The sequence below is a fragment of the Physella acuta genome, unplaced genomic scaffold, assembly GCF_028476545.2.
Source record: "Physella acuta isolate Inbredline_101_S28 unplaced genomic scaffold, ASM2847654v3 ptg000610l, whole genome shotgun sequence".
Classification (NCBI taxonomy): Eukaryota; Metazoa; Mollusca; class Gastropoda; family Physidae; genus Physella; species Physella acuta.
The window spans coordinates 186,235-212,919 of NW_026732129.1; the positions used below are offsets into that span (position 1 = coordinate 186,235).

At 35.5% G+C, this 26,685-nt stretch overlaps 4 protein-coding genes across 4 annotated transcripts; all 4 read right to left on the reverse strand.

Annotated features, from left to right (window-relative positions):
• Nucleotides 1-465: 465 nt before the first annotated feature.
• On the reverse strand, nucleotides 466-3,013 carry LOC131947884 (lipoxygenase homology domain-containing protein 1). Its single transcript, XM_059309267.1, has 4 exons — nucleotides 2,833-3,013; nucleotides 1,879-1,965; nucleotides 1,423-1,467; nucleotides 466-721 (listed from the first exon to the last, which is right to left on the reverse strand). Exons 1-4 carry the CDS (start codon nucleotides 2,926-2,928, stop codon nucleotides 605-607), a joined length of 345 nt encoding a protein of 114 aa, XP_059165250.1. The 5' UTR covers nucleotides 2,929-3,013; the 3' UTR covers nucleotides 466-604.
• Nucleotides 3,014-5,640: 2,627 nt separating this feature from the next.
• Nucleotides 5,641-11,057, reverse strand: LOC131947881 (lipoxygenase homology domain-containing protein 1-like). The gene is made up of 5 exons (XM_059309264.1): nucleotides 10,877-11,057; nucleotides 9,768-9,943; nucleotides 7,963-8,049; nucleotides 6,438-6,473; nucleotides 5,641-5,834 (listed from the first exon to the last, which is right to left on the reverse strand). Exons 1-5 carry the CDS (start codon nucleotides 10,929-10,931, stop codon nucleotides 5,754-5,756), a joined length of 435 nt encoding a protein of 144 aa, XP_059165247.1. The 5' UTR covers nucleotides 10,932-11,057; the 3' UTR covers nucleotides 5,641-5,753.
• A 5,669-nt stretch (nucleotides 11,058-16,726) lies between these two features.
• Nucleotides 16,727-25,099, reverse strand: LOC131947875 (lipoxygenase homology domain-containing protein 1-like). The gene is made up of 6 exons (XM_059309257.1): nucleotides 25,082-25,099; nucleotides 23,314-23,394; nucleotides 18,890-19,065; nucleotides 18,284-18,370; nucleotides 17,481-17,525; nucleotides 16,727-17,055 (listed from the first exon to the last, which is right to left on the reverse strand). The coding sequence occupies exons 2-6, from the start codon at nucleotides 23,369-23,371 to the stop codon at nucleotides 16,939-16,941; spliced, it is 483 nt and encodes a 160-aa protein (XP_059165240.1). The 5' UTR covers nucleotides 23,372-23,394; nucleotides 25,082-25,099; the 3' UTR covers nucleotides 16,727-16,938.
• Nucleotides 21,307-22,480, reverse strand: LOC131947873 (sodium/potassium-transporting ATPase subunit beta-like). Its single transcript, XM_059309256.1, has one exon. It carries the CDS (start codon nucleotides 22,456-22,458, stop codon nucleotides 21,565-21,567), a length of 894 nt encoding a protein of 297 aa, XP_059165239.1. The 5' UTR covers nucleotides 22,459-22,480; the 3' UTR covers nucleotides 21,307-21,564.
• Nucleotides 25,100-26,685: the final 1,586 nt, after the last annotated feature.

Consider the following 26,685-nt stretch of genomic DNA (forward strand, 5'->3'; position numbering starts at 1 on the left):
AAAAAATGTAACTAGACGTTTTGTATTAGATCTATCTATAAGTAAACCATCTTAAATGAATGAAAGTAGGCTATATGTAAGAAAGAAGTATTACTATTGTAAATCTGTATCAGTCCTCACAAGCCGATGATGAAAACTGTAATACTAAAGCGAACAAGCAATGCAAACTGACACTGTAAATCACAAATTTACTTATTTTTTCAACACATTCTAGGCTCTATTCAGACCTAGTAAAGATGCTGCATGTTAGTGAAGTAGTAATGTTTATGGACGTCCACAAGGGGAGGGGGGGGGGTCGTCGAAAGTCTATGCTAGTGGACGGTGGAGGGGATGGAAGAGGGGGGGGGGGTCTAAAATTCCAAATTTGTGTGGACCTCATAAATGGATGACCCCTTATTTAACACGCCAAAGTAAACCCAATCAAGAGTTTGAATATTGAGTCACTAATGAGCACAGTAGTAAATTGTATCTTAAATAAACTGCTTTATTTATTTATTTACATTACGTTACACTTTCAAAAGAATCTTATATGCAGTTGTAAATGTTGTTAAATGCTTAAATTTAAATTCATTCATTCCGGTGATTTAGCTGTACAGATGCTGGTCTAGCCCAGGTTGACCTCAGGGTAGTTAGTACTAATTTTCTTGATCAGCAGCCTATCCCCCTCATCAGATGCGATCCAGTTAAAATTGTCGAACCGGTACTTGGTAGTACCAGGTCTCTGTAAATGAAAAATAAATGAAACAATTGAGTAATTTTCTACTTACAGGATTTAGTTAAAAGCAATTAAATATTATGATTATATGGGTTACCAGAGTTTCTTCGGACGAAATGGAATTTAAAAATGTCCGCCGTACCCCCCCCCCCACCCCTCGGAAATTTTAGTCCGCCCCCCCCCCCCAATCCCCCGTAAATTTCAAGTCCCTCCCCCTGAGGAAAAGGTCTGGAAGAAACACTGTAGCTTACCAACATATAGACACTGCAAATTACCAACAGCTGTAAAGATAACAAAATAAAAACTTTCCCTATGTAAGTGGGAGTCTTAAAAAATCGTGTAATACGTCATGCAGACGTCACATAGATTAGGGTTAGACGGTAGACGTCCTAAATTTAGAATGTCTTACGAATTTTTCAAATAAGTACATATTTACGGACGTCCTACTGATGACAAATTGACCTAATGAGCTTCACACAAACGTTCGGCCTAAACTGGCACCCGTTAGTATCTCCCAGCATAAGTATTCAGCAATAAGCAGACGAGAAAGTATTGAATACCAAAAAACACATAAACATCAGAGAAACGTGCACAATCTGAATACACAGTCCGATATTAGCCACACGGTAAAATACTTCACATGGAATCGAACAACGGTTACTAGTCAGTAATTCTTTATATACTTCATACAGTTTTAAATAACTCACAATGTCGTTGTCGCTAACGGCTGCCAACTTCTGTATTATTTCAACCTAAGAGAATGAGAAATGTAAATAAAAATAACTAACCACAAAAATACATAAAAACAAACATAAAATCGGTTGTTGCATACAATAAAAATAATTTTAAACTGTGTCTATAAAACTAATGTGACTGCGTGGTCTAATAGTAGAGCATACGACTGCTAACACAAATGTGTCGAGTTCAAGTCTGTAAAACGTTATGTGTCCACGTTCTGGGAAGTAAAGGGAAGTAAAGGCGGCTGGCATAGTTCTAACCAAACTATCCCTTTAAATGCCGACGTCACAGAAACAGATGAGCTCTATTTCACTTGCCCCAACATCGTCAAGTTTGAAAGGGAAATTGTTGTTTACATAAAGGATAAAATAAAACTCGTTTTCTAGTATATCCAATTCAAAATGATATCAAGGAACTTTACTTACGTAGTCGAGGAACCAGCCACCATTACTGCCGTGGTTGTTGTGTCCAATCTCTATAGAACTGATCCGTCCTACATTGGTGGTGTGTAACTATGGTAACATTTCAAAACAATTATTTTTAATAAACAAGTTCAACTTAATTAAGATAAAACCAGAAAAATAGGCGAGAAATAAAAAAAAACTTTCTAAAACAAGATGGGAGCGACCACCTACCTTATAACATCGAATATAAGATAAAAAGGCCTAATGAGAATTATTTTAAAATCAAGCAAAATATTATAGCCAACTCATGCGACTCTCCAGTATGTATAAACATTTTTAATGGTTAGGTTTTAGAAAAATATGTAACTAATTTCAATAAAAAATAAATAAATGGATTTTCACCAAAAAATTATTATTAAGACCAAACATATTTTAAAAAAGACACTTAAAATATAATGGTTTACCATAATTTTACGTGCAAACATTTGCTCGAAACGCTTCTAAAGAATGTATTGTTGTACTTTTTTTTAATACTTTTTAATTACTTTTGCTTTTCATCTATAATTCTTATACATTTTGAGTCAACAGCGCCAAACCATTGTTATGCATACACCTAGCCACTATCTACAAAACTAGTAAACTCAAATTCGTTACGTTACATAACTCTTAGGTTAAGACATAAGTCTAAGACCCTATCCACATAGGCTTAGGACGATAAACCCACACACCATCGCTCTTTGTGTTGACGTCTATCTCCCAACCACCTAGCTGACAGGACTTTGGCACATGTTTTGTTCCTACACGCGCACGTATGTTGCAGACTTTGTGCCCTAATTATTCAAGAAAATGAAGATTTACACCTTCTTATTTTCACTGCATTATATAAGTTTACAAGTCTTAATACAAAATGTCATACATTGTCACAATATGTCACAAAATGTCAACAAATGTCACACAGCGTCACAGAACGCTCACCGTAAACATGTCCGTGTCGCCCTTCTCAAAGTTGCCGGCCGACTGATTAGGCAAGACCAGCCTGCCGGTCGAACCGCTGGAGCCGAATATAGTCATGAACACTAGAGCATCAGTGCCGGCATTGGCTCGGTTGCCGGTTTTTATGGTTATCGTGTAGTCGATATTTTCAGAACATGCTGCGGATAAAATTACCTCTCATATTAACACACGCATAAATACACATTTTTCCAATTCTTAGGCAATAATTGTTATTGTACACGTAGTGTTTCATATTTATTTTAAAGACTTAGGTATGGCAGATTAGTCAGTAGGACAGCACTCGACTATTATTAACGCTACATTTGTCGAGTTTAGTCCTTCAAATCGAGTCCTTGAACCTTATGAGACGAGGGAAGGTAAAGACAGAGAAAGAGAGAGAGAGAGAGAGAGAGAGAGAGAGAGAGAGAGAGAGAGAGAGAAAGAGGGGGGGGGGGGTAAGAGAGAAAGATGTAGAGATATGAAGAAAGAGGAAAAGACCGAAAGGTGGGGGGAGAAAGTACGTAGCGAATTTCTTAGAGAGAGCGCCAGAGAGGTTAAAATAGAGAAGGGGAAGGGGGTAGAGGGGAGGGAGCAATAGAGGATATTGAGAATTTCGGAGACAGGTAGAGATAGAGGGGGAGTGTGAGGGAGAAAGAAGGGAGAAAGAAGGGCTTTATTGTGGAGTACCAAATTATTTTGTAAGTATTGACGAAGTTGTGTTTTATGAACTTAATTTACCTCCTAAAAAATCACTGAGATGTTTAAGATAAAACAAAAAGAAATCAAATGATAAAAAATAACTCGCCTGTGTGTACCAAGGTTACAACACAGATCAAACCCAAAGTTGCTGCTATCCACATCTTGCTTGTCTTGTATTAAAGTACGGTGGAAAACTTGAGTAGACCTTTACTCCCATGTCACTGGTTAGACCGTAGCAACCAGCTTTATAAAGAGACATATAAGTACACTACAGGATAAAAAGCTCTACACCCCCACCCCCACCTCAGTAGGCGCTCCCATTCCCAGAAGACGGTAACAAATATTTACCTACGAAATGGGGACGGCCACGACTTACACTGACCGGATACCCAGCCGGCCGTGACACCTTGACAAATTATGTTTTCCACTTTTAGTTTTTTTTTTCTGTACCGTGTATACATTTGTTTGCGACTGACACACCTTTGTAGTGGGAAGGGGGGTGGGTTAAGTGTCATGGGCGGTAAGTTTTTGTATATGATCTTGTATAGACCCGATGAGTATAACGAATAACCAAATAATGCTTACATTTAAAATTAAAAATGCGAAATTTTAGTAGAAATCTAAATATTTACCAGCATGGTGGTTCTCTAAATTGGTTAATTAACTCCCAAAATCACGTTACTGCAACGGGGCCCATCTTGTCAGGTGGGTAATTAATTAGGTCATAAAAAACTGTTTAGACAACGTGCAGTAAGGTACGGGTCATAATTAGGTCCGTCCTCCTAGAGAGAAACACCTAACACCTAACGATGGTCAACATGTGCGTGCTTTTTTTTTCCTCTATCTGGTTTTACGCTAACTCACTTTTAATGTTCAATCTTTCCAGATACATTGATCTCCTAAGACAACGCAAACATGTCTCATTTTATCTAAGTAGATACTAAATCCTTTATTAATAAATCGGGATTGATCTCCCCTAAGCTTTCTCGAATACTCTTATACAACACTACGAGGGATGGCAACTCGAGATATAGACGTGATTTTTAATTACTTAAACTTTTTAAAATAGAATAGAATCACATAGAAAAAGAATTGCGCACCAAGCCAACGCCAAACAAAATGTGCATAATAATGTGCAAAATGTGAAAACAAAAACCGAGATTGAGTGGGAAAAACATAATTTTGCAATCTTGAATCTTGTCTGTATGTGTGTGTGTGTGTATGTACGTGCGTCTGTGAACACGATAATTTGATTACCCTTACAGCTAGGTAGATGAAATTTCATATATAAGTAGTATATCAAATTTGTAGATCCGTATCAACTTTTCAGCGATTTACGATAACCGGAAGTGAAACTGTTTCTACTCTTATTTTTTTTCAAATGCCTATAATTTGAGTACTATTTTAGATAGATAAATGAAATTTCACATGAGTAAAAGATCTAATTCTCTGCCTTCTAAAAATTGTAAGTAATTTCTGTTGACCGGATGTAGTAATTTACGCTATTTCCGATTTCTCAAGAAAAACGCATGTGAATTTATAAAGTACTAATAATATCCCGTACTATTTTGCACATTTTGTTTGGCGTTCACTTGGTGTGCAATTCTTTTTTCTACGAGATTCTATTCTATTATAAAAAGTTTAAGTACTTAAAAATGGATTACAAATATTGTCTTTATCCCGAGTTGCCATGCCCCGTAGTGTTATATAAGAATATTCGAGAATATTCGAGAAAGTTTAGGTGAGATGACTCCCGGTTTATTTTTTTTATAACAACTGCACGGCCTAAGGCAAACAATTCTCATAGTGATTAGTTACCCTAGTTTATAGGAGAATTGTTCATCACAAAGCTGCGTAGTAACACAACTTTACATAGTGAATACACACGGATACATAATTTAGCACACACAGTTTCTCTCTCTTTCTTTCACATATATATACACATACACGAGCACGCACGCACCCAACCACAAACACACACACAGCATCAAACGTCGAAATGACTTAAATGATTGATAATAAGAAGAAATGATCAATGTAAGCAGGTATTTAATATTGTTTTTGAATTTAAAAAATAGTTAAGATCTTTAAAACTCTACCTAACAACATGTTGATACTAAACTTATTGAACTTTAAAACAATGAATTCGTCAAGTTAAGAGTTTTAGTTCACAAACTGTCTCCCAGGTGTGTTTGGTGCTTCTTCTAGCGTGAAGCTGAAATAGTTTTGACAATGGTCCCATCTAGCTCGGTAGTGGCGATCCAGTTGTTCCAGTTGAACAAGAACTGTGGTTGAAGGGAAACGGTTGATAACGATGATATCATATATTACGTTTTTAAATGTAGTAGGTAAAATACATTTCCGATTTAAGACCTAATGATCCACAGGGCAGATAAAGTATAATTCAAAAGTTTCTAGCCCTCGGCATTTGAAGGAATTGTGTGGTAAGCGCTATGACTAGCCGTCTTTACTTTCCCCAACATGAGTTAGGTACCCATCAATGCGGGCTGGCTAACTTTCAGTTTTAAATCTGGATCGAGATACAAACTCGAGACCTTCGAACTCTCTACTACACCACCATGATTTAATCATACGAAGACTGTATTGTAATCAGCTTTTTGAGAGTTTGTCCAACTCATGAACCAAACCCTATCTTTAGGATAAAGCAGGCAACAGGAATAAAACGGTCACACAGACTAGCAAAAACAGTACTTAGACAGTTTTCTTGCATTCTGGTTGCATTAAACTATCATTAGTAATTTTTATCCATAACTATACATATCTTAGTGTTGAAAACAATGTAGCAAATAGTTTTTGCGTAGAATTATAACCTTTAAGAAATGTTATGGCCAATGGTTTCTAAAATTAAGCTACTCAGATTAACGTACCTCAAGACTAGGTGTCACGTGCTGAGTAATGCGCACCTGAAAAAAAAGCGGAAAATTTATTCTACACAATAAAACACCTCAATTTAGAAGTTTTAACATAGGCCACGGTTTCTGTTTGTTGGTTTCTATATCTATCTTTAAGGGGATTAAGTGAAGGATGGGTTTGTGGTATCATCCTGTCACTTATTTTCGACACAAAGATTTTTTATAAAATTCGTTTCGAAACATTTTCCATCTAATTATATGTTAATAAGTCAATACTTGTTAATTGTAAGATTACTACGGTAAATAAGCTAAAGAGAGATATTATGTTTAGAACTAGCTATCACCCCATCAGTCAGGGGACTGAAAAGAACTGATGGACTTCAAATGACCATTGTGGATTATAATGGACAGATGATTGTTTTACTTTCTCGTGTACGGAGTAGGCATATAGAGGAAGTATTGTAATGTGCAAAAATCGAAATCGAGAGTTTCACAAATCTCGACGTTTTAGATCTCTCGAAGTCTGAAAAACGCAATTTTGCAATCTTGTCTGTATGCATCACTTCGGGGGGGGGGGGGGGGGGGGGCTTTACCCCCCTCCCGAAAAAATTCTACCGCCCCCCCCCCCCCAAACGAAATGAAATTTATAAATTTATATAGAGAATATATACTTTTAACAGTGTCCGCCCCCCCCCCCCCCCCGAAGAAAGTCTACCGGCCCCCCCCCCGAAAATTTTAAGAGCCCCCTCCCCCTCCCGGAGAAAAAAGTCTGGAAGAAACACTGCTTTCTCTCTCTCTCACTCTCTCTCTCTATCTATCTATCTATCTATCTCTCTCTCTGTCTGTGTGTCTGTGTGTCTGTGTGTCTGTGAACACAACAATTTAAGTACCGTGACAGCTAGATTAATTAAATTTCATATATAAGTAAAACATCATATTTGTATTTAGTTTTTATTTTATTGCACTTTTAATTTTTTTAAAGCATTTTACTTGAGTACTGTTTTTGATAGAAGATTCACAAGTAAAAGATCTAATTCTGTGTTATCCGTTAAATTTTGAGTAATTTCCTTTGACCAGGGGTAGTAATTTACGCTACTTCAGATTTATCAAAAAACGCAAAAGAATTTGTAAAGTTCTAATGTTCCTTACTATTATACACGCATTGTTTGCAATTCAGTTAGTGCGCACTTCTTTTCTCTACGAGATACAATTTTATATAAAAACGTTGAAGTAGGTAAAGATTGATTAAAAAAAGCATGTCTATATTCCCAGTAGCCGTCCCCCGAAGTGTTATACAAGAATTTTCGAGAATTTTCGGGGAGATCACACAATTTTGAAAAATGTGGATAAAATTTTTTGCTCGATTAAAAATAGTCTTCTATACTCTGTGTATGATCAAGTACTTAAAAGTAAAACGTTGAAAATTCGTCAAACTTGCTAGTGATTTTTGTGCACGATTACAATACTTCCTCTATACGAGAAAGTAAAAAGTCAACAAAATGTTAGATAAAAGTTTTGATTCATGCAACATTTTACTCACATCTACTAGAAACCAGCCTGGTCTCCATCCAGAATTGTCGTGTCCAATTGTAATTGAATTTATATATCCTACATTTTCTTCAGAGCCCTGGAAATAATTCATCCGATTTCAACTATTAGGACAGTTAATCGTTTTTTCTAGTCGTTTAAAGATTCTAAAATTTGATGATCTGGTCTACATTAAATATAATGTTTAGAAATATTTTAGTTTACTACATTTTTGTACTGCAAGTCAATAACAAGCTATAGCAGAATGCAGTTGTAGTTGTATGCACATCGTAATCACAATTGGAAGTCATTGTTTGTTAATATACTGCAGTAATTATCTTATCATTGGAAATATGCAAATTTTTTCAACTTAATAGTTCTAAATAACAAAATACAGTATTCATGGAGTAATAGAGAAGCCGTTATATTGTCCTCAATTACCAACCCACTGATTTCCCATCTACTGTCTTTAGTGACCTAACCAACTCATCGCTCCCATACTATTTATAGTGACCTAACCAACTCACTGCTCCTATACTATTTATAGTGACCTAACCAACTCACTGCTCCTATACTATTTATAGTGACCTAAATAACACACTGCTCCTATACTATTTATAAAGACCTAACCAACTCACTGCTCCTATACTATTTATAGTGACCTAACCAACTCACTGCTCCTATACTATTTATAGTGACCTAACCAACTCACTGCTCCTATACTATTTATAGTGACCTAAATAACACACTGCTCCTATACTATTTATAGTGATCTACCCAACTCACTGCTCCTATACTATTTATTGTGACCTAAATAACACACTGCTCCTATACTATACACTGCTCCTATACTATTTATAAAGACCTAACCAACACACTGCTCCTATACTATTTATAGTGATCTAACGACTGGGAAGGCGATTGAGGAAAAATGAAAGAGACTGTTGTACCTAGCCTTAACGTGTTGTTGGTGTATTCTATACGAGATTCCTGACGCCCTCACACTGCCCCATGACACTGCCCCTCACACTGCCCCTCACACTGCCCCTCACACTGCCCCTCACACTGCCCCTCACACTGCCCCATGACACTGCCCCTCACACTGCCCCTCACACTGCCCCTCACACTGCCCTTCACACTGCCCCTCACACTGCCCCATGACACTGCCCCTCACACTGCCCCTCACACTGCCCCTCACACTGCCCCTCACACTGCCCCTCACACTGCCCCTCACACTGCCTCTCACACTGCCCCTCACACTGCCCCTCACACTGCCCCTCACACTGCCCCATGACACTGCCCCTCACACTGCCCCTCACACTGCCCCTCACACTGCCCCTCACACTGCCCCTCACACTGCCCCTCACACTGCCCCTCACACTGCCCCATGACACTGCCCCTCACACTGCCCCTCACACTGCCCCTCACACTGCCCCTCACACTGCCCCTCACACTGCCCCTCACACTGCCCCTCACACTGCCCCTCACACTGCCCCATGACACTGCCCCTCACACTGCCCCTCACACTGCCCCATGACACTGCCCCTCACACTGACCCTCACACTGCCCCTCACACTGACCCTCACACTGCCCCTCACACTGCCCCTCACACTGCCCCATGACACTGCCCCTCACACTGCCCCTCACACTGCCCCTCACACTGCCCCTTTACTGTCCTAACTGACCAACCCACTCACTGCCCCTACACTGTCTTGAATGACCAACCAACTCTTTGCCCATTATTATCTTTAGTGTCCATCCCACTCACTGTCCAAACTAACCAATCCACTCACTGCCCCAACTGACCAACCTACCCACCGTGAAAATGTCGGTTATACCCTTCTCAAAACTTTTTCTGTTATGGTACCGTAGATCTATCCTGCCGGTGGAGCCTCTAGTTCCGTGCAGAATAATGAAAACTCTCGCATTGGTCCCAGCGCCCGCAACATTACCTGTTCTAATAGTTATTGTATACCGGATACGCTCTGTAAATCCTGGTGAGAAAAATTATCATATTTTATTTTTACTTTCTCATATATACGAAGTATAGAGAAAGTCTTGTAATCGTGCAAAAAAAAAAATCGAGATTTTTACAAATCTCGACGTTTTACGCCTCACTGATACGGAAAAACATAATTTTGCAATCTTGTCCGTATATCTGTGTGTCTTTCTGTGTGTCTGTCTGTATGTGTGTAAACACGATAACTTGAGTACCGTTACAGCTAGGTTGATGAAATTTCATATATAAGTATTTTATCAAAATCGTAGATCCGTATCAACTTTTGAGCGATTTCCGATAACCGGAAGTGGTACTTTTTCTACTTTGAATTTTTCAAAAGCCTATAACTTGAGTACCATTTCAGATAGATAAATGAAATTTTACCTGTAAGTAAAAGATCTAATATTCTACCTTCTGTCAAATTTTGAGTAATTTCCGTTGACCGGAGGTACTAATTTACGCTATTTCCGATTTCTCAAAAATCGCATGTAAATTTATAAAGTACTAATAATATTCCGCACTATTACGCACATTTGATTTTGCCGTTCGCTTGGTGCGCAATTCTTTTTTCTATAAGATTCTATTCTATTTTTAAAAGTTTAAGTAATTAAAAAATCATGTCTATATTCCAAGTTATATAAGAATATTCGAGAAAGTTTAGGGGAGATCACTCCCGGTTTATTTATACAGGGAGAGCAAAAAGAAAAAAAAAAAGTCTTTTTTTCCCATTTGGGTTTGTATAAAAATGATTGACGATGTTATGTTTCATTTTATCTTACATGTTTGATACAAATAGTATTAGAAAATATTGCATTTTTAAATAACACAATAAAATACAAATAGTATTAGAAAATATTGCATTTTTAAATAACACAATAAAAATTTCATGTTTGATTAAAACCAAAGTTTAAAATGTTACAGAACTAACCTGAGTGAAATAACATCAGCACACAAAGCAAACCAAAGGACGATGTGATGCTCATCTTCTTTGTGTAGTTGTTGGAAAAGGTCTTAAAGTCGTTTTGGCTTTCAATCCAGTGTGAATGATCTGGCCCTACAGCCAAGCTTTATACAGTGGCGGGCGAGAAAGCTCCAGGATGTAAAGCCCGCTGAATGCAACGTTTGTTTTTATCATACTGTCCACTTGAATTTGCAGATTTTCGTACGTCAGCTTGTTTTAAGTATTTCATCGGCGATGCTGTAAAATGGGCTTATCTAGTTAGCGATGCTGTAAATTGGGCTTATCTACGTAGAAAATTGATTTGATGGGAGACCTCTCAACTGTTGGTTGGCAGTGTATTTAATAAAGACATGTTTGTCAATAAAAATGTTTAATATATACACATAACCAGCTTGGATAGGAAATAGTTATTCATGTTTATGTTTATGTTCAATGTTCATGTTTGTGCTAGTGGTTGTGGCTGTTAAAGGTTTAAGAAGTACTGTCAGAAGGTAGTTTGAGAAATACCGTGTTAAAAGAAAGTTTGAGAAGCACTGTGTTTGAAGAAAGTTTGAGAACATCTATGTTAGAATAAACAAGCTACTCGTCAAATTTTAAGATAGCTAACGTGACGTACATTACCCAAACGTTAAGTACTTTGTTGACCTATGCATGGCAAGAAAATCTACTTTAAAAAAATGGGTCTCCATACGCACAAGATACACTTAAAACAAATTTATATTTGCAAGAAAGGATGCCCTGTTTGTATAGCAGAATAATTACGGATGGCGTGGTTGGATGGGAGAACATTGGCTACTAGCTATACATTTCCGAGCTCGAATACCAGTCAGTTAAGTTTCGTTATGGGGGAAACAAATAAAATTCCGAAATTTGATAGAAGCAGAGTCCATACTGCAGCAGGATCATTAACTCTGGCTTTCTTTCAGCACCTTCTAATGATTCGCTTTTTTAACACGTTTTTCTTAACTCAGCTTCGCGTTTGTTTGTTTGTTTGGATGTTTGTAGTTAAAATTGACATCGAAAATTAGCCCACTTCTGATTGCTCTAGAGATCTGAAATTTGGCATGTAGGCTACTTTCGCCTAACAATTTCAGATGCAATCATAAAAACTAGCAATTAGAGACCGTAATTAGCTTAATTTAATTACGCCCCAAGGACCATAAAATTGAGGACATGATTTCTAAAGATAGCGACAAGACTGGAGGCCTATTGACACAGTTACTTCGGCCCCAATCGAGGTGAGCGCGCTGGCCGTGATCGTATAGTGGTTTGTACTTCGCGTTGTGGCCGCGACAACCCAGGTTCGAATCCTGGTCGCTCAAGATTTTTAGTCCGTGTATTTATAAACACTTAGTCAAGTCATACTTAATGAAGTCATTAGATAAAGTAGAAAATAAACTATATAAAAAACTTTTTTAAAAAACCACGTTTTTCATGTGTAGCAACGGACTAAAAAGGAGAAAATAAAATACTTAAAAAAAACTTTTTAAAAAACCACGTTTTTCTTGTGGACTAAAAAGTAGAAAATAAATTTTCATACATTTGATGACAAAAAACGTGGGTCGGGCAGATGGGTCGGGAACTTTGATGGTGAACGTACCCACGTTTTTGTCATCAAATGTATGAAAATTTATTTTCTACTTTTTAGTCCACAAGAAAAACGTGGTTTTTTAAAAAGTTTTTTTTAAGTATTTTATTCTGTGCTATACAGTCAAATGTCAAGAGCGTATTCCTATATGAGTCACACATGATCGCTTTATCTAATACCATGAAAAAGACCACGAGGATCTCACTGTTATTTCCATTGTCTCCCGACGCAGAAAGTCATTCTAATCAAAAGTATACTAACATTATTTAGTCATAATAATTCTAAATAAAATGTACCATTCGAAAGCTTTTAAATTCAGCTGCCAATATAAATTAAATTTTATATTTGTTCACTTAGGTGAACATTCTATAAATGGACATCTTACAAACGATTTGAAGTCGCATACATAAACATAAACAAAAACAAAAACAAAAACAAAAACAAAAACATAAACAAAAACAAAAACAAAAACAAAAACAAAAACAAAAACGTAAACGTAAACGTAAACGTAAACGTAAACGTAAACGTAAACGTAAACGTAAACGTAAACGTAAACGTAAACGTAAACGTAAACGTAAACGTAAACGTAAACGTAAACGTAAACGTAAACGTAAACGTAAACGTAAACGTAAACGTAAACGTAAACGTAAACGTAAACGTAAACGTAAACGTAAACGTAAACGTAAACGTAAACGTAAACGCAAACGCAAACGCAAACGCAAACGCAAACGCAAACCGCAAACGCAAACATAAACATAAACATAAACATAAACATAAACATAAACATAAACATAAACATAAACATAAACATAAACATAAACATAAACATAAACATAAACATAAACATAAACATAAACATAAACATAAACATAAACATAAACATAAACATAAACATAAACATAAACATAAACATAAACATAAACATAAACATAAACATAAACATAAACATAGACATAGACATAGACATAGACATAGACATAGACATAAACATAAACATAAACATAAACATAAACATAAACATAAACATAAACATAAACATAAACATAAACATAAACATAAACATAAACATAAACATAAACATAAACATAAACATAAACATAAACATAAACATAAACATAGACATAAACATAAACATAAACATAAACATAAACATAAACATAAACATAAACATAAACATAAACATAAACATAAACATAAACATAAACATAAACATAAACATAAACATAAACATAAACATAAACATAAACATAAACATAAACATAAACATAAACATAAACATAAACATAAACATAAACATAAACATAAACATAAACATAAACATAAACATAAACATAAACATAAACATAAACATAAACATAAACATAAACATAAACATAAACATAAACATAAACATAAACATAAACATAAACATAAACATAAACATAAACATAAACATAAACATAAACATAAACATAAACATAAACATAAACATAAACATAAACATAAACATAAACATAAACATAAACATAAACATAAACATAAACATAAACATAAACACAGATTCAGCAACACCTACACCAACGCCTAGACGTTCACTTACAACAACGCTTAGGCTTATACATACACCTACTAATGCTCATGCACAAGGAAAATTTACATAAACAAACACACTAATATAAATATCCACACACACGTGCGAATATACACATCATAATTTGCACGAAGCTCTTATAAGTGTTTGTTAATTTTGAACTAACTAGAGCAAAATAGTGCTTTAGGTTTCGAAAACAATAATTAAGTTTATATCTATTTGCTTGACTATAGCATTCATCCAAATGCCATAAACCATGTATAGATTGTTGAGTGCACTCGGGTGAAGGTTTCTGACCTATGTTAAAATAAAATATAGGTCTCACTGAGCTTCCAACCAGTTATTTTTGTACTTGAGTGATCAGCTTACTTGGCGTCGAGACAAGGGGTACTATTTTAATCAAAGGTCTCCTACACTAGAACAATGGCGCCAACATTCGAATTGCTATACACTAGAGGTACTGTGAGCTACTACAAACGATGACTACACTGAACCAGGGGCAACTTCCGTCACTAAGGAAATGAAAATTTAAAAAGAGAGAGAAAGAGGAGGGTAAAGGGTATGGTCAGAGAGAGAGAGAGAGAGAGAGAGAGAGAGAGAGAGAGGAGTATTTAAAGAAAGCGAGAAAGAGAAATAGAGAGAGATAGCGGAAGGTGGTTAGAGAGAGACAGAGAGAGAGAGTGAGAGCGGAGTCCAGGATTTACTGTGTAAAGTAGGAACTAGGACATCAAATCACCACATTTTCATCGCGAACTTTTTCCGACAGTGCAACGAATGCCAACAAATCTCGTTCATGTACTTAATGTGTTAAAAATAGCATAAACCAAGCCTTTACCCTCATAATCTATAGTAGTTATCTAACACCCTCCCCCACAATATCGTCATATTTTCCGGTTTGTGCCCAAGACACACGGGGCAGATGATGTACTGTTCATCTGTTTAAATGACCTCGGGATACAAGGGAATAATGTTGTCAGCACTATGCCTAGCCGCCTTCGTTTCCCATCTTGAGTTAAGTACCCTTCAGGGTCTTTCTACTGATGGAACCCGGCTTTCAACTCGAGACTTTCGGGTTAGCAGTTTAGCGCTCTACCGCTAGACCACGCCGTCCCATAATTCCTCTATGACACCTAATTTAAAAAAAAATTACTTGCAAAAATAAAATGAAAATAAATTAAAAATTAGAAATTTAAAAATGTAGGATTTAAAAAAAAATTCGCCTGAGTGTACCAACATCACCACACAAAGCAAACTCAAACACTGGCTGCGACACTGGATATTATGTTAATCTCTTGATAGTTATTAAGATGTGTTTTTCTGTGTTCAATTAGTTGGCAGTTCTATCCACACGCGTCATCACGGCCGTCTTGGGCGTGGAGCGAGAAGGGATATTAGTAAAGGTATCCAATAGATACTAAAGTGACCCGCGCTTTTCTTTATAGTAATTTAAATAGTGGTGTCTAATATTTAGGAAGAGACCAAAGCTTTTCTTTATAGTTATTTAAATAGTAGTGTATAATTTATTTTCTACTTTTTAGTGCATCATTACATAAAAGTTTGTTATTAAAACGTTATTTTATGATTTTTTTTTAAAGAAATTAAACTCTTCACATGAAGGGTTCTTGCACTTTAAATGATCACTTCCCCTTAATATCTAAAACAAATCATGGATCAAAATGAAACGTGATTTACAGCCTGCGATCAGTTCTTATCGTTTCATTAACCTCACCTTTCTCCCACCAGCTTTCCTCTTCTCCCTTCTCCAACCAACTTCCTCTCTCACCCTAATTCCCATTCAATCCCTCACTATGTATGTTGTGTTTCTTTGTACAGGGCATGGTCAGAATGGAGGCTGGGGGGCAGCCAAAACGGGCTGTTCTCTGCTTATGTTATCTCTCGTCTGCAACACCGCTGTTTTAAAATTGTCATGCCCCAACCGTGCAGTCTGTCAAAGTTTTACCAGCCAAACAAAGTTCAGTGGGAGCCGGACAATGAAACTTTAGACCCGCCCACAGAAAACAACACACTCGACACTTCTCACTACAGATTCAAAGACCTGAACGTTCTTTAAACAATAAACATTGAACGCCAAGATTTTGTAGAACTGAGATTGACTAAAAACTCCAAGCATTCAAAGGCATTCTCTCATCACTTTGTCAGACATGTATAGTAGGAGTTTTGATCATGGGGTAATTACTACAAGGAAAAATGTAAAATAATGTAAAGATTACTCTTTAGATCTAGCGGCAGCTGAAGTAGAGTTCATAATTCTTGAACTTGGCATACAAAGGGATGATGTGGTCAGCATTATACCCTAACGTGAATTAGGTATCCATCAGATCTTCGTGGACTCAGTGACTTTCTGACTTGAACCCGGATTAGAGCTTGAGACTTCCGGGTTTGCAGTCTATCGCTCTACCTCTGGGCCACTCCGTCCTCACGGAGAAAATCTAAGACTATGACATGTGGGGTAGGGGGAACTACTAGAACTGGGAGGGGTAATGGCAGGAAGAGAATAGCAGTGAGTAATCGGTAGTAGAGTGAACGGTGTACTCACATACTTAAACGGTTGTGAGAACATAGACACACTGTTAAAATACAATCTAGAGTTTCAATTTACTACAAGCAACAGTCGTAAAAACAAACTCTTACACATATGAACAATTATAGAATGTTATATAATTTTAATTTACTTTTCATTTGGATAAATACAATTACATCTTATAATTAAAAGCAGCGTGATTCGAATGTTTAAACAACTACTAACTCATAACAAGCATCTGTTTTTTATTTTACACAGCCTGAGCTGTAACTAAAATTCTGCCTTATTTTGAATCTTTAATTTCGGTAGATAATGGACTTTAGACAAGTCTAGCCCAGGTTGACCTGAGGGAAACTAGTATATATGGTCTTTGCCAGCTGCCCGTCACCCTCATCATTAGCGATCCAGCCATAAAAGTCGAACCGGTACTTGGTAGTACCAGGTCTCTGTAAATGAAAAACAAAATGTAGCTACTATTTAGGTATCAGTGTAAGGTTTCGGGAAACTGCAAAATCCTATGATCATAGAGTACAAATATACAGCAACGTTACATACTAATCCAACAGAAATCAACATTGTACACATTTTAATGACTTCAGAGATACGTATATATATATATATATATATATATATATATATATATATATATATATATATATATATATATATATATATATATATATATATAATCGATAGCTTCTACGGAAAGGCGTCGAATATTCGTGATTTGTATTGCAGACTTCTTTATGTTAATTTTACTCAATCTTAAACCTTTTATCTAGCTCTTTCCCATTAGACTGAGCCACTGTTTCACTCGTAATATTGGCCGTTAAACATTAAAAAAACAATTAGAACTGTTTTAAAAACTCACAATGTTGAAGTCAAAGACAGCTGCCACTTTCTGAACTATTTCAACCTAAGTAAATATTCAGGATAAAAGGAAAGTTAACCACACTTCTTCATATTAATGAATAAAATATATTTGGATTAATAAAAAAAAATTTAAAGTTATGTTATGCCTTTAGACTTAACACTGAAGAAATTGAACTAGATAACATCGTATTGTTAAGACGAGTGATAATTCAAGATTAAGGGGGGGGAGGCTCCGGTAAAAAAAAAAACTTTTTTTAATACTCATTCGAAAACAGTTTTTTCTTTACAGCTTTATTATGATACATCCGCATATGCATTTCCACTAAAAAAAATTTGCGGAAAAATCTTGGTTACTATGACAAATATTACATTTTAAACCCAATAAACAATTAATTCATAATCTTCTTCCATATATTGGGACACTCAGCTAAAAATGTTAAGTGCATATCTTCAAACTAATTTTTTATGAATTTTCAAATTGTGGGTCCGTTAAAAACACTAGTTTTAATGCCCCAAAATTCCCCAAAATATGAAAGAAGATTATGAATTAATTGTTTATTGGGCTTAAAATGTAATGGTGGAAAACCTACGAAGGGGTTAATTTTTCAACATGGCCGCCGTTGTCAGTTACCAAGATTTTTTCACCAATTTTTTTTAGTGGAAATGCATATACGGATGTATCTTAATAAAGCTGTAAAGAAAAAACTGTTTTCGAACGAGTATTAAAAAGTTGTTTTTTACAGGAGCCTTCCCCCTTAACCATTGTTAGGTTATAATTAAAGCTGGAAGAGTTTTACTCACATAGTCAAGGAACCAGCCTGCTTTGTGACCTCGGTTGTTGTGACCAATCTCGATAGCACGAATCCGCCCCACGTTTTTGGTGTGTAACTAGGGAAATATGCACACACAAATTATTTTCACGCGTAAGTAGAGATTTAAATAAACCATCCAATCAAAATCATCGTTACAAATATATTGGTACTAAGAAAAGTTTTAAAAAGAACACCGGGAAATAGAACCAATATTTAAATACCGTGGACTCCAGTGAGTAAAAAAAATTAATATCAAAACATTAAGGAAAATAGATTCTTGTATTGGAACATAATTCCAATGATAAACTCAAAATACCACATAACCCATAGGCGTGTAAATGCAAGATACTATTTGGTACTTTATTGTTTTTTAATTATTATAAATCCTACTAAGCGAAAGTTGATGTCACATTACATAATTCGTTTGCATGCTTCAGCCTATGACAGAAGGAACGACGAAGACAGACATGACAAGGAATCAGTTTAGATCTTGTAAAAAGGTTCGGTCCTCTAAACTGCGTAGGCTAAAAAAAACTTCTATTTATCTATACAGCAAATTGTAACAAGACGTCACACATCGTCACAAAACGCTCACCACAAATGTGTCCACGTCGCCCCTCTCAAAATGGCCGGCCGTCTGATCAGGCAAGACCTTTCTGCCGGTCGAACCGTAGGAGCCGAAAATATTAATGAATACATCAGCATCAGTGCCGGCATTGGCTCGGTCAGCGGTTTTTATGGTTATCGTGTAGTCGATGTTTTCAGAACACGCTGCGGAAAATGACAGAATATATATATATATATATATATATATATATATATATATATATATATATATATATATATATATATATATATATATATATATACATAAGACAATAACATTCATTCTGGACCGTTGATCTTTCCTCCCTCTACGTTTCAAGGCAGTCCACGGTACATGTAACAGAACTACCAAGCCGCGATGGCGAGTGTCCGCAAATGTGGCAAGCCTGACTTATTCCTAACATTCACCTGCAATCCTGCTTGGCCGGAAATCTCTAACACCATTTCCCATCATGAGCGACCAGAACACAGAACTGATGTCGTTGCAAGCGTCTTTCATATCAAACTGCGGGAGTTCCTAACTGACATTCTGGAGAGGAATATTTTCGACAATGTAGTCGCATACATTTTCGGCATTGAGTTCCAAAAACGAGGCTTGCCTCATTGTCATATGTTACTGACACTTGATTCACAGTGCAAAATAAGGACCAAAGATGACATAAACAAATATGTCTGCGCTGAGCTTCCAAATCCTCAAATACATCCTTGACTTTTCCAAATTGTCACTAAATGCATGGTACATGGTCCGTGTGGCACGTTCAATGCCAGCTCATCTTGCATGAAAGACGGCAAGTACACCAAAAATTTCTCAAAGGACTTCAACGCCGATACTCAAGAAAACACACAAGGGTACCCCATACACCGCCGAAGACAGTGCACAACTGCCATTGTTGGCAAATACGACATCGACAATCGTTGGATAGTAGCTTACAATCTAATAATGTTTCATTGTCATTTGAGAAATATATAGGCCTACTTAAAATCGTTATTTTTGCGTATTATTTAACGATACTGGTCTAGTTTTAACAATGGACGATTAGTGTTTGATGCAAACTTGCCATGTGTACTTTTTTTGGTCTAATCGCTGAGAATAAAAGTAAGCAAAACGTTAATTGCTTCATTTAATATTTTTCTAAACAAACTGAAAATATATTCTAAATTATTTAAATTATGACTTGCTTTCTACAAAACTAGTGTCATTAATGTTTCAAAATCATGGTGGGTAAAAACAAAGTCTATAAAAAATAAATTGATGGAGACAACAGCTAACTAAACACGCCCATTTTGCCCGTCCTATAGGGGCCTTGCTGAATGGGGAGAAATCTAGCAGACGACACATTTCTACTGAAAGGCAGTAAATGTTCAATAGCGTCACAGCAACATTCCTGAAAAGCTAACCCACCGTATCACTGAAATTAGTCTTATCATCATAGCCATGAAAAAACAAACGCGTTTTTCTTTTTTACAAATCATTTTCTAGGCTACGGATTGAATTCTTGACCCCTATATATATATATATATACATATATATACATATATATATACATATATATATATATATATATATATATATATATATATATATATATATATATATATATATATATATATATATATACATATATACATATACATATATATATATACATATATATATATATATATATATATATATATATATATATATATATGTATATATATATATATATATATATATATATATATATATATATATATATATATATATATATATATATATATATATATATATATATACACACACACACGGAATACAAACACTGGATACTCATTTCTGGCCTGATCGGGTTTTGAAAAGAAAAATGTTTTTTTCAATCTAAACAAATTACAACAGTTCATGTGTGTGTGCATTAGTCTGTTTCGAAATTGGTTTATTTTTTTATTTTTTTATAATTTTTTTTTTTTGCTTCATAAAAATCTTTATTGTGTAGAAAATTCCGACTATAAAAACAATTTTTAAAAAATAAATTGTAATAGGAAATGCATTCATCTGGTTAAAAAACTAAATAAGCATTCACACCTTAAATATACAGTATAAAAATGCAAACTGTGAACTGAGAACTTTTATTTACTTTTTTTACCCACACAACAGAACTACTAGACTATGCATTCACACAACACACCCTCATAAAAGGTTATGAGTGTACCAATGAGGATAGTGTAAAGCCTTTAATACAGCAAGAGGAACAACATCATTGGAGCAGAGTCCCTATTCTAATATTTTTAAAAGCTTAAATCAGATTTGTGCATACCAATAAGTGAGAGATGAATGCATAATCCAAAAAAAAAACTTTAATTTTCAGATCTGGTCTATAAGTTTTGAGAATAAACAACTGGAATTGTAGGCAAGACAAATGTCACAGGTAGATATTTACTCATTAAACAAGAAACTGACACTAAATAACAGAAACAAGAGACTTCAAATTTTTTTCAAGTAGATAGCACAGGATTTCATTCATTTACTACTTTAAAAAAAAAACTAAACTGATGTGCAAATGACAACAACTGCAAGAAACCATTTTTTAAAATGAATGGCAGTACATAAGGGCAAAAGGCTGTCAAAGAAGGGTACTTTAAATTTTCAAGAAAAGACTAGAGACAAAAACAACCATCAAGTGAGCAGAACTAGGACTCCACAAGCAACTCAAAATGCACACTGCCTTCTTTCTCTGTACGGTCAACATTGATGTTTTTTGCCAGGGCTACACATTCAACCATGATTCCAACATGATGAACCACAGTATTGAACTTGACAAAAACAAGGGGTGATCTGTAGTCTTTTTGATTTTTGTAAGGGTAAAACGCCAGGGGGAATCCTTGCTCAGGAAAATAACTAATGTCTTCAGCAGCACCTAAGTTATCATTGTCAGGGGCATTCTCTCCATGGCAATCCACCCAGATACGATCAGGTGTGTATGCAGATTTCACATTGCCCGGGACCCTTGCAACTGCATTGACCTCTTCTTCTTTCCATACAGCAGGTACCCACCCATAGATCTTGTTTAGTTTTAACAATATGCAAGGCTTCCCCTCAAGCATTCCATAACCATTTTTCTCATTGCATTGTTCTGTGAGAGCAGAATAGTTGAATCGGCAAGCTACCTGCTCATCAAGTCTAGGTTTGTCTATACCACTACAGTCCACATTGTTTAAATCTGTTTGTCTGTACTCAGCTAGAACTTTATTGATGCTTTTAACATATTCTTTACTATCATTAACATTGTTCTCTGAATATATAAGTGTAGTTTGAATATCTGGCATAGGTTGATATCCCAAACCAGGATTTCCTTTTAACAAGCTGCTATCTCCCTGTAATTTGGGCTGGTCTGCATCAATGGTCTCATAGAAAACAGCAATAGTAGCAATAAAAAATCCAGCCAGGCAGGAATAAAATACCAGGTAGAAAATACCAATTTCAACCCAGCTTCTTCCACCCCTGCCTAAAAATTCCTTTGTCTCCCCATTCCAGAGAAATAATCCTAAAGATTTCAATTTTTGCTGAAATGTTGGTTTCTCCATCTTCTCTGAAACTCTACTTAGCAAAGAGCTTGCTTTAGAACTAGTTTATTCAATGTGTATGCTGTAATATTGCATACCCCTAAGGTATTAACCGGTCAAAAGAATATACAACGTGAAAGCTTTGTTTGTGTAATCATGCAGGGGTCTCCAAACTTTTCAGTCCGGGGGCCGCATTGACTATAAAATATTAGGTCGGGGGCCAGTTTCTTCCAGGCATGTCTTTGATATTTTTGGGCAAAGTTCCTCAGCAATCACCGACAAACGATTTTTCCTTGGACAAAAAGATCTCCGCGGGCCGGATGAGAGGACTTGGCGGGCCGCATCCGGCCCGCGGGCCGTAGTTTGGAGACCCCTGGTGTAATGGTTTCTCGTGTCATGTTTACTTTTATGTTTTTTTGTTTTTTATTTTATTTGTTTTAAACATATTTCCTTTTTATGCTATATTATTCTTTAGTATAACAATTAAAAGAAGTAATTGCTTTTTAATTTGTTTAGTACAAATATATTAAAAGGAGCTTATGAGCACCCCTATTTAACTATTTAAAAAAGGGAAATAAGTCATGGAAGTATTTTGAACGTTTGCCTATCTTTCACACTACAGCTCAGGCATATTTTTTTTTTTACGCAACAGCATGTGTTAGCTACTGTATAACATAAATACTGCAGCAGATCTATCTGTTATTTACAAAAGCTTTTACCGTCAAGTCAAAAGTGCAAGAAATTTTTTTTTTAACTATGAAATTTTTATTATGGTCGGCTATGGGCCCCTAAATTGCTGGGCTGCCCCGCATTGCGGGGTCTGGCGGCACTGTAGTTCCACCCCTGGGCTAGTGACATAATGAAGACAAAAAATACCTGGTCGTATGAATGCCAACAGACAGTGCACACCAAAGATCGCTGCCATTTGCATCATCTTCGTTTTTCTCTGTGTATGGTCTCAGCGCAGAAAAACAACCTACTTAAAAAGCCTTGTAGACTAATTAAGTTTTATTGACAATCAATAAATATTTGTCTAAAGTTTACTCCAGAGTACATATTTAAGCTTGCATTACTGCTACATCATAATATCATTTGTAACACTTCTGTTATTGAAATTTTTAAATGTTATTTCATCGACCTAATAATAGTGATACAATATGTATACATACGGTATACACAGTTTATATAGGCCTACCGTTATACTTTTTATTTTTTTCTAGCTTATGTTGTGCAGATACAGGGCTTTAGTTTAACATGGTGGTCGTCGATACATGACAGGGGGGGGGGGTCCGTAACTTTGTGACGGTATGTTATGAGGGGTAGGGGGTCAGATGGTTTGACGTCACACTTTTGCGTTATAAAATAGCAATGTGCGAAAACGAATTTTATCTGTTATTTCGCGTTTTTGAAAAAAGCTGTTTTAATAAACTGTAATAGGAATTGATTAAAGTACTCTATGCTGACAGAGTTCACACAAGATTTTAAAAAAAATATCGATAATTTAAGAAAAATTAAACTGCAATTTTGAAGGGGTTGTTAGCTGACGTGTGACATCATTTTAGGGGTGGGGGGTCTTGCCTTTTGTGACGATGTGTTACGAAGGGGAGGAGGGGGGAAATCGTATAAAAGCGTTACTTCATTTATGGATGACACCATGAGCGGGGCACATCAAGGGATCAAAATGGCTTTAAAGTAGGACACCAACTTACCAGTTAGTATATTTTAAATCATATGTTGATATTTGTTGACTAAATCGGTTAAAAAAATGAATAAAATGAATAAACAGAAAGTAATTTTAATATAAATATGTTATTTAAAATTGATACCAGATGTCTCACAGCTATAAATCACAACTCTGGCCTGACCTAGATGATCAGTCTACGAGCATGTTGTCCAGCCTAATAGCGACGATCAGGCGCTGGTCATCTGCCTACCTAAACTATGGCCGTCCTCCCCTTCAATAAGGTCGGACCAGGTAAACATACCAGGGGATCGTAACACAACAGTAACAGTGTCTAACCCTAAAGTGTTGCCTACGGTGCAGGGTACCGATAACGGCGTGGAGATCAACCTGTTTGCACTGGGTAAACACTCAACTTTCAAAATGTTAGTCAATATTTAATTACCCAGATGAAATTTGCTTAGGTCAGTACTGTATCACGAAAACAAAGGATACTCTCGAAGCTGTATAGCTTGTATCCACCTTACGGGCATTTCACCCTGAAATCTAAAATTAGCCGCTGTCTATTTAATCCAAGTATTTGTTTCAAAACCCATCTGTTTGCAACACAAATGTAATTATAATTTTAATCCTAAACTTGTTATTATTGATCTAGTCACACCTATAACTTTTTTATAAACACACCTATACATTTTTTCCTTGACACAACTATGATCTTTTAGACACCTATAAATATTGGTCATTCCTATAAAATATTTTCTAGACACACATGTTACTTTTTCCTGACTAAACTATTAATTTTTCTACGCCTTTTAGACACACCAATAAATTTTTTCTAGACATCTTTTAGACACCTAAAATTTTGATCACTCCCGTATTTTTTTTTCTAGACATGAGTGTTATTTTTTTTTTGACTAACCTATGAATTTTTCTAGACACACCAATACATTTTTCTAGACTTACCAATTTCTTTTTCAGACACACGTATGTTTTTTCCCAGACACACCTATAAATATTTACATACATACGTGACTTTTTCTAACCCTACACTATTGACTACAGGGTGACCTGTAACAAATTAACGGTGACAGAGTACCGATAGATGTGTTGAAATCAACCGCTTTTCTCCGCTGGTCAAAGTGTACCTTATGACTCGTTGATCGAAGGTTAATTTGTCCTTAGGTTCGATCCACCTATTTGCCTAGCTCTGCAGTGTAGACTATCACGAAAACAAAGGATACGCTAAAAGAAAAGGTGTTGCTTTCTATCTTGGTTACTATTAAACCAATACCATTTGTTTTTTAATGTCGAGGCTTCCACCTTTAAAATAAAAATTAATATCAAGCCTCAGCTTGATTTTAGTTTCCGTCAAACCACGAAGTTACAAGTCTACTTTGTGTAACATAAATATTATCAGATAAGCGTGCTTACAACTTACATTTTAACAGCGGATAATATGTATATATGGTCAATTATTTAACTTGCAAGACAAAGCCATAAAAGATATTACAAAAGGAAAAATGGTTATTTAATTTTTTTAATACGCGAAAAATAAATTAAATTTAGTTTTTTGTTTAGAAAAGGATATTACTTTCTTTTTCTTTAAAGTTACATCCTTTAAATATAATAGAACCGAGCAGAACAAAGTAAGTGAACACCAATAGAGACAACCAAGAATAGTCTAGAAATTTTCGAAAGGTCTATAAATATGTTTAAAATCATACACGATGTTATTATAATAAAGTAAAAAGTAAATTTCCCTTTCAAACCTGGTGGTCTATGGGGCAAGTGAAGTAGAGTTCACTTGTTTCTGTGACCTCGGCATATGAAGAGATTGTGTGGTCAGCACTATGCCCAGCCGCCTTTACTCTAACTAACGTGAGTTAGGTACCCATCAGAGCTGGGTGGACTCAGGGACGGTCTACTGACTTGAACCCGGATTCGAACTTGAGACTTACGGGTTAGCAGTCCAGCTCTCTACCGCTAGACCACGGGTTAGCAGTCCAGCTCTCTACCGATAGACCACTCCGTCCATTTGTTATTATAATAAACATGATTAAACATGATTATAAAAACTGATTTTTTGGACGTGATTGATGTTTTCAGTATTTTCGGTAATTAAGTAATTTTTTTTAAAAGCCAAAAACAAGTTCTTTGTTTACATTTTAATCAAACTGTGTTATATGGTTTTAAAAACAAATCAGAGTTTTTAATATGAAAGTGTAGCTACATCTTATAACTTTGGTTTGATGAAAAAAAAACACAAATATTGCTTTAAACTTAAAAATTATTTTCAAGTTCGTGCAATTTACAACTTTTTATAAAATTGATTCTTAATTAAAAACTTTCTAAACTATTTTAAGGCTTAAGTTTTATTGTTTAAATACTTTTTATAATTGGTTTGATTGCAAAATCCTATTTTAAAAAAAAAAACATGATTTTTATTCAACTATACTGATGTCAGGATTATCGTAAACTCGCTCATATCCGTAGAATTAAACGAAAACTGTGCGTATTATAAAATTAGTAGTTTATAGAAACACTGAATTTCCTTTTTTGATAAATTG